At 43.3% G+C, this 9,613-nt stretch overlaps 1 protein-coding gene across 3 annotated transcripts in view; it reads left to right on the plus strand.

Annotated features, from left to right (window-relative positions):
• hecw1b (HECT, C2 and WW domain containing E3 ubiquitin protein ligase 1b) overlaps positions 1 to 9,036 on the plus strand; it is a 65,778-nt gene extending 56,742 nt beyond the window's left edge. For all 3 annotated transcript variants that reach the window (XM_084056403.1, XM_084056405.1, XM_084056404.1), the window contains exons 31-36: positions 268 to 366; positions 2,915 to 3,044; positions 4,135 to 4,281; positions 4,728 to 4,842; positions 6,253 to 6,451; positions 8,187 to 9,036. In XM_084056403.1, the coding sequence (XP_083912529.1) occupies positions 268 to 366; positions 2,915 to 3,044; positions 4,135 to 4,281; positions 4,728 to 4,842; positions 6,253 to 6,451; positions 8,187 to 8,298 (802 nt within the window). In that variant the 3' untranslated portion in view covers positions 8,299 to 9,036. The remainder of the gene's footprint in view (positions 1 to 267; positions 367 to 2,914; positions 3,045 to 4,134; positions 4,282 to 4,727; positions 4,843 to 6,252; positions 6,452 to 8,186) is intronic.
• The last annotated feature ends 577 nt before the right edge of the window (positions 9,037 to 9,613 follow it).

Below are 9,613 nucleotides of genomic sequence, written 5' to 3' on the forward strand. Positions count from 1 at the left end.
ATGAGCTTGTAGATCTGCTATTTTTGAATAGCCAAAGCAATCTAAAAAAGTATACAGATGCGTTCCCGGTCTTAATGGGTTAAGTATTCAATAAATTACAACTGAAGTTTTGTACTGTGTGTGTGTGTGTGTGTGTGTGTGTGTGTGTGTGTGTGTGTGTGTGTGTGTGTGTGTGTGTGTGTGTGTGTGTGTGTGTGTGTGTGTGTGTGCGTGCGTGCGTGCGTGCGTGCGTGCGTGCGTGCGTGCGTGCGTGCTTGCTTGCTTTAGGTTTCGTTTCAGTGGTCGTATTCTGGGATTGGCGCTGATCCATCAGTACCTGCTGGATGCATTCTTCACCAGGCCTTTCTATAAGGCATTGCTCAGACTGTAAGTACACACACGCGCACGCGAGATATATTGAAAGATGAAACCCTAACCCAAAAAAATATTTTAAAACGTTTTTACATGGATATGAATGCATAACAAGTCAGCTAATATTTGTTGAGTATTGGGCTGAGTTAACACTTGCATGACTAAGCCATCATTCTGACCGATTTTGAGAATTTAAAGTGGATTAACTTCTCTCATGAAGCTCTGGGAGAGTTCCCCTTTCATGACTTTTCCTAAATATTTGTTTCAAATCATCTCCGTTTTTTTTTTTTTTCTGAAACTTATTATAAATATGAAATATATACCATATATACCATCCCAGCCGTTATATTTTGGCTACATTGACCGCTCTCACCCTTTCTCCCCTCAACTCAAGTAGTTGACACCTCCAGACCCCCCACAGAGCGGCCCGTAGACGAGCATACAGCTGCTTCGCAACGAGTCTATGTTGCCATGTCTGCTTATTATAAGCGACTTTGGGCTTGTTTTTCCACGTCTTTCTATTATTATTATTATTATTATTACCCTTATTACTATTATTATTATTATTATTATTACCCTTATTACATTATAATGGTAATCATTTTCTACTCCACTACAGCTCAGAGGCAAATCTTCTACTTTTACTCCACTACAATTATTTGAAAACTTTAGTTACTTTGCAGATATAAATATCTTTTCATACTTGTTTAGATTAGAGCTTCATGCATGTTCTTTTGTAAATTATTTTTATTAGGTAAATATTCATATAGAAAGGTCTAACCAGGGACTGGGGTTGCAAATTAGCGTCGGCTATAAACCCCATTTACAATCCAATGGTTTCATGCCTCAGTGTTTTCTCGGGGCACAACGCATGCAGTAACATTTTCATAGACCTGAATGCTTATTTCCCTCGTAAGATTTGGCAACCCATTTCACTGCAGTGTACAGAGTGTGCGCTACAGATCGCGAAGTTTTAAAATGCTGGGCCAACAGATCTGATTCTGATCTACAAGCAGATGGTTCGTGAAGCAGCGACTGTTTTATGTTTGTAGATCAGATATTTAGCGCAGGAGTAGAGCAAGAATGAGCACATTTGTGGAACATAGCAATGTGTTCACTTGTTGCGCTGAAGGGAGGAGGAGAGGAGACACGTTTGTGAGCGACGTGGACAGCTGATAGAATGAGAGCTTTAAATAGTGTGAATATTATTATTATGAATGAATAATAATAATATTGGTTTGTCAAGAGATATCCATGTGTTTTGGACAATGGAGATAGTCACGTAATAAGACAGTGGCTTCAGCGTTAATAGGCTCCATGTTTCACTGAAGAGTTTAATGTGACGCTACAGATTGCGCTGTTTTATACGCTTTTTTTATAAAGATTTTACATACAGAATCTGCAGTTACCATTACATTTTATAATACTATTTTATAATGTTTGTGCGTTGTGCCTGCCTACAACAACAACATTATGTGGGTTCACTGACTGAGCAGAGTGCAATTGAGATGTTAATGGCTATTTAGAAGACAATGGAACCCCCCACGGTTTGGGGGAGAAGCTGTGAGCTAGTCTGGAGCACAGAGGTGAGACAGTAGCCAATAGGATAGCCTTATTTGGGGATCAAAATGATCGTATTTCAGGCTGTGTAGGTATAAATGAAACCTCAGTCATGCTAGTGTTAAATCACGGGTCAAATTTGACCCGTTAACACCAAAAGTGTCAGTAGGTGTCTAACGCAATGCAAGGGTTAAAGGTAGGGTAAGTGATTTGCTTTGGTTAAAATAAGTGTTAAATAGCTCTATATTCTGATAGTACTCATTGCTATAGAGTGTTTGTTCCGTAACAGGAGTCTCCAGCTCTTTATAGAACAGAAAATTCATTTTCGTTTCAGTTTCAGTTTCATTTACAATTTTATCCAATCAGGACAGAGGACTTAATCAGGATACAGATTAAACAAGTGAAATTGGAAGTGATGACACTAAGAAATGAGCAGACAAAATTGGAACTGGAACACTATACAAATTAAGCTTAAAAATGGGTACTTTCTCCTGATTGGCTGAGATTTTGACACCTACCAGAAAATGTATTTTCTGTTTATTAAAGAGCTGGAGAGACAGGGAGACATCTGTTACTGAAAAAACACTCTATAGCAAATGATTACTATCAGAATATAGTGTTTTAACCTTTTAACAAAGTACTTTTTGTTTTAACCAAAAAATATCACTTACCCTACCTTTAAGTACAATTCTGAGGTAATTTCTACTTTACTGGAGTATTTCCAATTTTCAGTACTTTTACTTCTGCTCCACTACATCTCAGAGGCAAATATTGTACTTTTACTCCACTACAATTATTTTAAAACTTTAGTTACTAGTTACTTTGTAGATTTTGAGTATTATTACAAAACATACATTAACCACTTCAGCCCTATATATTTGAAAATAGCCAATCTACAAGCTTCACAATGCGTCATATCTGCTATTTTCAAAAGATTAGTACATTTGAAAACTAGGAAACGGGACATTCTGCATTATGAGTACGTTCTACTTACTTTCTGCAGAGCAACAGACCTCAGTGACCTGGAGTACCTCGATGAGGAGTTCCATCAGTCACTGCAGTGGATGAAGGACAACGACATCACAGACGTCCTTGAGCTGACCTTCACCGTCAACGAGGAGGTGTTTGGACAGGTCAGTGCACTGGGGTCTCAATCAGGTACAACACCAAATGGACCCTTCCGGGGTCTGTAACTCTGGGAGTGTACACATGGAGCCAAATGGACCCTTACAGGTCTGTAACTCTGAGAGTGTAGAAATGGAGCCAAATGGACCCTTACAGGTCTGTAACTCTGAGAGTGTACACATGGAGCCAAATGGACCCTTACAGGTCTGTAACTCTGAGAGTGTACACATGGAGCCAAATGGACCCTTACGGGATCTGTAACTCTGAGAGGGTACAAATGGACCATTATGGGATCTGTAACTCTGAGAGTGTTCAAATGGCGCCAAATGGACCCTTACAGGTTTGTAACTCTGAGAGTGTACAAATGGAACCAAATGGACCCTTACTGGGTCTGTAACTCTGAGAGTGTACACATGGAACCAAATGGACCCTTACTGGGTCTGTAACTCTTGAACTCTTGTATTCAAACCTGAAGATATATCTTTTTTTCTAGTGGCTTCAATCGCTTCACTTTGGTCGCGCTGGTCAGCGTTGGTAAAAATGATATGTCCCGTCGCTTTTTTGCGATAGGACCGTGGGGAATATCTCCCTTCTTGTTTAAAACAGGGATTCTCAAACTTGACAGATGTTTGTCTTGTAGGTGACAGATGTTTTGTCCTGTAGGTGACAGATGTTTTGTCCTGTAGGTGACAGATGTTTTGTCTTGTAGGTGACAGATGTTTGTCTTGTAGGTGACAGATGTTTTGTCCTGTAGGTGACAGATGATTTGTCTCGTAGGTGACAGACATTTTGTCTCGTAGGTGGCAGATGTTTTGTCTTGTAGGTAACAGATGTTTTGTCTTGTAGGTGACAGATGTTTTGTCTCGTAGGTGACAGACATTTTGTCTCGTAGGTGACAGATGTTTTGTCTCGTAGGTGACAGACATTTTGTCTCGTAGGTGACAGATGTTTTGTCTTGTAGGTGACATATGTTTTGTCTCGTGGTGACAGATGTTTTGTCTTCCAGGTGACAGATGTTTTGTCTTCCAGGTGACAGATGTTTTGTCTTCCAGGTGACAGATGTTTTGTCTTCCAGGTGACAGATGTTTTGTCTTCCAGGTGACAGAGAGAGAGCTGAAGGGGGGCGGGGCCAACATCAACGTAACAGAGAAGAACAAGAAGGAGTACATTGACCGGATGGTCAAATGGAGAGTGGAGAGGGGTGTGGTCCAGCAGACAGAGGCACTGGTCAGGGGCTTCTATGAGGTACAATGTGTGTGTGTACGTGTGTGTACGTGCGTGTGTGTGTGTGTGTGTGTGTGTGTGTGTGTGTGTGTGTGTGTGTGTGTGTGTGTGTGTGTGTGTGTGTGTGTGTGTGTGTGTGTGTGTGTGTGCGTGTGTGCGTGCATTCGTGCGTGCATTTGTTTGTGCATGCATGTGACCATGTGTACATCCTTTCAAGCATTTTTTTCTTTTGCGTGCGTGCGAGTTTGGGATGTTTAGCATTCTAGGAACTGGAGTTATGGCTGTTTAAAGCCCAGCCAATAGGAACACAGAGGGGGCAGGGCTTAAGCAATTCCAGCCAGTCCCCATTGGCCGCCTAAGAGCACCTACTAAGTTTGGAAGTTTAGCATGCTGGGAACTGGAGTTATGCCTGTTTAAAGAAAGAAGAAAAAAACGTCTTTGTGTGTGTTCATGTGTGTGTTGTCCAGGTAATTGACAGCAGGATGGTGTCAGTGTTCGACGCCAGGGAGTTGGAGCTGGTCATCGCCGGCACCGCCGAGATCGACTTGACCGACTGGAGGAACAACACAGAGTATAGAGGAGGTATACCTGTCTGTCTGTCTGTCTGTCTGCCTGCCTGCCTGCCTGCCTGCCTGCCTGTCTGTCTGTCTGTCTGTCTGTCTGTCTGTCTGTCTGTCTGTCTGTCTGTCTGTCTGTCTGTCTGCCTTGGTGCCTGTCTGTCTGTCTTTCTGTCTGTCTCATAGGCTGTAAAATATATAGACAAAGGGAGCAATTGGTTTCTACAGACCGTTTTGAAGCCACTTTTTCGGCCAATTGAAACCCATTCATCTTTGAACTTCCGGTCCCGAAATGAAATGGGAAACGACTGCTATTGGCTGCATTCGCAGCGGGTCTTCACTCGGTAGAACCAGTTGAAGCCCTAGAAACATACCCTTTTTTTCTCCCCAATTTAGTCATTATGCCAATTAATTCCTCATTACATTACAGTCATTTTAGCAGACGCTTTTATCCAAAGCGACTTACAATAAGTGCATTCAACATAGGTAGGGAACAAACTACTAAACACCAGAAGTCTTAAGTGCATTCTCTTCTAAAACAAGCAGCTAAGAGTACAGTATACCTAGCGCTGAGGTAAAAGTGCAATATATCAGCTACCTACTTTCTTAAACAGATGAGACAAATAGGAAAATCAAATGAGCAAGAGCTAAAACAAATAAGTGTATTGAATAAACAAGATCCAATAAAACAATAAACAAGAGCTTGTACAACTAGTTAACAACAAGTAGGCAAGGCGAAGAGGAAGGGTAGTGTTTCCTGAAGAGGTGGGTTTTCAGCCTGTGGATGGGCAGTGACTCTGCTGTCCTGACATCAGTGGGGAGTTCATTCCACCACTGTGGGGCCAGAACAGAGAAAAGCTGTGACCGTGTAGATCAGCCAGAAGGACCACTGAGTGATGAGGCAACCAGTTGCCCCGAGGCGGCAGACCGAAGTGGTCGGGCAGTGGTCCTCCCCGGGTGCATTTCGCCTTTCCGACATGTTGCCTTTCCGACGTTAACGAACCCTATACCTAACCCTAACCGCACGTGGAAGCCACTAGTCGGAGTGGCGAGATGTCGGAATGGAAGGAGCACCCCGTCCTCCCCACAGACATTTCTGTGTTGTCACTGCAGTTGTATCCTACTGATATTTTTTGACAATTTGGCCAATGTTTGACAAGTTTTTATAGTATACTATAGTTTGTTGATTACTTTTGATGCAGTAATGATCTTTTTTCATTTAATTTCTTTTCTTTTCTTTTTTTTTAAGTATCAAACATTTTAGTCGTCACTTTACACTTTACACTTTAATACACGTTTGAAGGACTATGATAAAGACTTTTAATGTGACAACATATGTGAATGTCATGAAACCTTTAAGGCTATAGCTCTTTATGTGTTTCTGGTAATATCATGTGTATGTCTATGGCAAAAAATAATGATCCCTTTTCTACAGGTTATCATGATGGTCACATAGTGATCCGGTGGTTCTGGGGGGCGGTGGAGCGCTTCAACAACGAGCAGCGGCTGAGGCTCCTCCAGTTTGTGACGGGGACGTCCAGCGTCCCCTACGAGGGCTTCAGCGCTCTGCGAGGGTCCAATGGACTGCGGCGCTTCTGCATAGAGAAGTGGGGCAAGACCACCGCACTACCCAGGTCAGAGGATCAGGGTTTAAGGACATGTCTGGACTAAAATAAAATATAGGCTTTTTTTCCTACTTATATCGATCCCAAATGACTGACCATGGGGACTATTTGTAGATATTCCCCTGTCATCCAGTTTCCCCAACAGCCCCCAGCATAGAGTGAAGCCATAAGCATTTTTTTGTCATTAACTTTCACTCCCAGAATAAATAAATAAATCATAACTCATCCACTGCCTCGATTTTTCTTATTTCTTACCTTTTCAAGTGGTCACAAAATATTTATACCCAGTATGATCAATCCCCTGATGGTTGCAAAACACAGAGGCTTTCACTGTGCCTCCGTGAAAAAAGAAAACTGCACCCGCGACCCCTCCTTCACTTGCTATGGGCTACTCAAAATAGCATGTCTCACGAAAAATGCAGGGGAAACAAAGCAACTCAAGTTACAGCTGTTTTCCCAGAGACGCTAAACAGGAAGTGAATGGAGCAGTACATGTTTTGGGGTGAGCGTTCGGCACAACTGCCAATCAAAGTGACTGTACTGGCCAATCCCAGTGTGTCTTTTTCGGGACGGGCAAAACAGCTGTTGGTCTGTTTAGCAGCCTAAAGCGGCTCGTGTGGGACAGGACAACCAAGGCATGGATGCGTGTAATAACTAATAATAGATTCATGAACAAAATAAACACTTGTGGCTAGCTTAAGTAGAGATATGCTTATGGGCTCCACTCTATGCTATGGGGGCTGCTGGGGAAACTGGACGACAGGGGCAATTCTGCAAATAGACCCAATGGCCATTCATTTGGGATCAATATAAGTAGGAAAAAAAGCGTATGTTATTTTAGTCCGGACTTGTCCTTCAAAAGGGGGGCGATTACCAGTGGTGGACAGTAACGAAGTGGGACAATGTTTTGATGTGGTAGAAACAATGGGACAATGTGTTGAAGTGGTAGGAACAATGGGGAACAATAGGACAATGGGCCTCATTCACTAAGCTGGTCGTAAATAACGTGTAAATAAAGTGACTAAAGGGGTGTGAATAGACAAATCCACAGACGCACTGCCTGTAGGCAATCATAACTGCGGTGTCGCGGTGCGGAGCGGCGACACCGCAGTTATGATTACCTACAGTCTGTGGATTTGTCTATAAGTACAATCTGACGTGCATGATGAAAGCCCAATAGGCGTAACTGTGGCCACACGGCAAACACGCATAGGGATCTAATAATGTGGCTCTAAATGCGTCAACTGAAAAGAAAAAAAAATTGGTTGAATTTGCCTATCTGCCTGTCTATAATATGCGTGCAGTGACGTCAAAATACTGTTCGGCCAGAAAGAAAAAAACACTAATACACTGCTCCAATGCAATACACCAATTTTGATGTGGGAAACAGTAGGACAATGTATATTTTTCTATAATTAGTGTAACGAAATAAGTAAATAAATAAGTCGTTATAAGCTGTTTCAATATCTGTAGAAACTACAGATATTGAAAGTTCATACACGTAAATAAAAAACATATTGACAGGAAAGGAGAAAACAGTAAAATCAGCTGGGCCAATGTGGGCGGAGTATCAAGGTCACATGTGGCCTCAGAGCTTATAATTGTTTTGAGGGGACAGAAAGGCCAAATGTACAATGAATAACTCATGTCCTGTGTGTGTGTGTGTGTGTGTGTGTGTGTGTGTGTGTGTGTGTGTGTGTGTGTGTGTGTGTGTGTGTGTGTGTGTGTGTGTGTGTTTTTTTAGGGCTCACACGTGTTTTAATCGTCTGGACCTGCCTCCCTATCCGTCCTACACCATGCTGTATGACAAACTACTCACCGCCGTGGAAGAGACCAGTACCTTTGGACTGGAGTAGCATCTCCCCACACACACACACACGCACGCGGCAACGAGTTTTGGACCTGGAGTTTGCACACATATGCACATACACACACACACACACACACACACACACACACACACACACACACACACACACACACACACACACACACATGCAGACACACACACGCGCAGACACACACACACACACGCACGCACACGCGCGCGCGCGCGCACTCACACACACACACACACACACACACACACACACACACACACACACACACACACACACACACACTGTCACGCGAAATTGTATCAGTGAATTGTCCTGAAATAAATCAAATTGTGCTGAACTGGTGTGAGCCAAGCCACCATGTTTGTGTCCCTTAAGCCAGAGTCACAGCACCTGTGTCCCCAGGGTGGCATGCAGAGTCACACCACATTCTCCATGTGAATCGTCACTGTGATCATGGCTGCACTACCAAATCACACAGGGTCAATGCTAGTGCACTCTTACTGTCACTTGCTGGAAGTAGCTAGTAGTCAGCTTGACTGAAGATTTTTCTCATTGCATTTGTTTGCATCGCACCTCAAGACAGTTGTACATTCAGAATGTTGATGTCCTTTCTTCACAAAAGACATGACAAATCTGTAAACCCAGACTTCTCCAGATTGAGACCTTAATTTAGCATGAAGTCGAGACTCAATATATTAAACACCAACCTTGAGAAAGTCTTGTTTGTCTGTGATGCTGGTCGACTTACCAACCCAGGGAGAGTGTGTGATTGCTGGGGTGTTGCAGGGATTTTGTGAGTGATTGCTGGGGTGTTGCGGGGTGTAAGAGTGATTGCTGGGGTGTTGCAGGGCGTGCTTGATTGGGTGTTGCAGGGAGTGTGTGAGTGATTGCTGGGGTGTTGCAGGGAGGGTGAGTGATTGCTGGGGGGTTGCAAGGTGTGTGTGATTGCTGGGGTGTTGCAGGGAGTGTGTGTGATTGCTGGGTTGTTGCAGGGAGTGTGTGTGTTTGTGTGTGTGTGTGTGTGTGTGTGTGTGTGTGTGTGTGTGTGTGTGTGTGTGTGTGTGTGTGTGTGTGTGTGTGTGTGTGTGTGTGTGTGTGTGTGTGTGTGTGTGTGTGTGTGTGATTGCTGGGGTGTTGCAGGGAGTGTGTGATTGCTGGGGTGTTGCAGCTGTTACTCAGTGTGAGTGATTGATGGGGTGTTGCAGCTATTAAGTGTGAGTGATTGCTACTAAGTGTGAGTGAAACCTGAGAGCAGTTTCACAATTCAGAGATGAACCACTTAAACCCTATATGGTTGACTGGAGTCCCTCAGGGATCCATACTAGTGTAT

This window comes from Gymnoscopelus microlampas (genome assembly GCF_963454915.1).
Source record: "Gymnoscopelus microlampas genome assembly, chromosome: 5".
Lineage (NCBI taxonomy): Eukaryota > Metazoa > Chordata > Actinopteri > Myctophiformes > Myctophidae > Gymnoscopelus > Gymnoscopelus microlampas.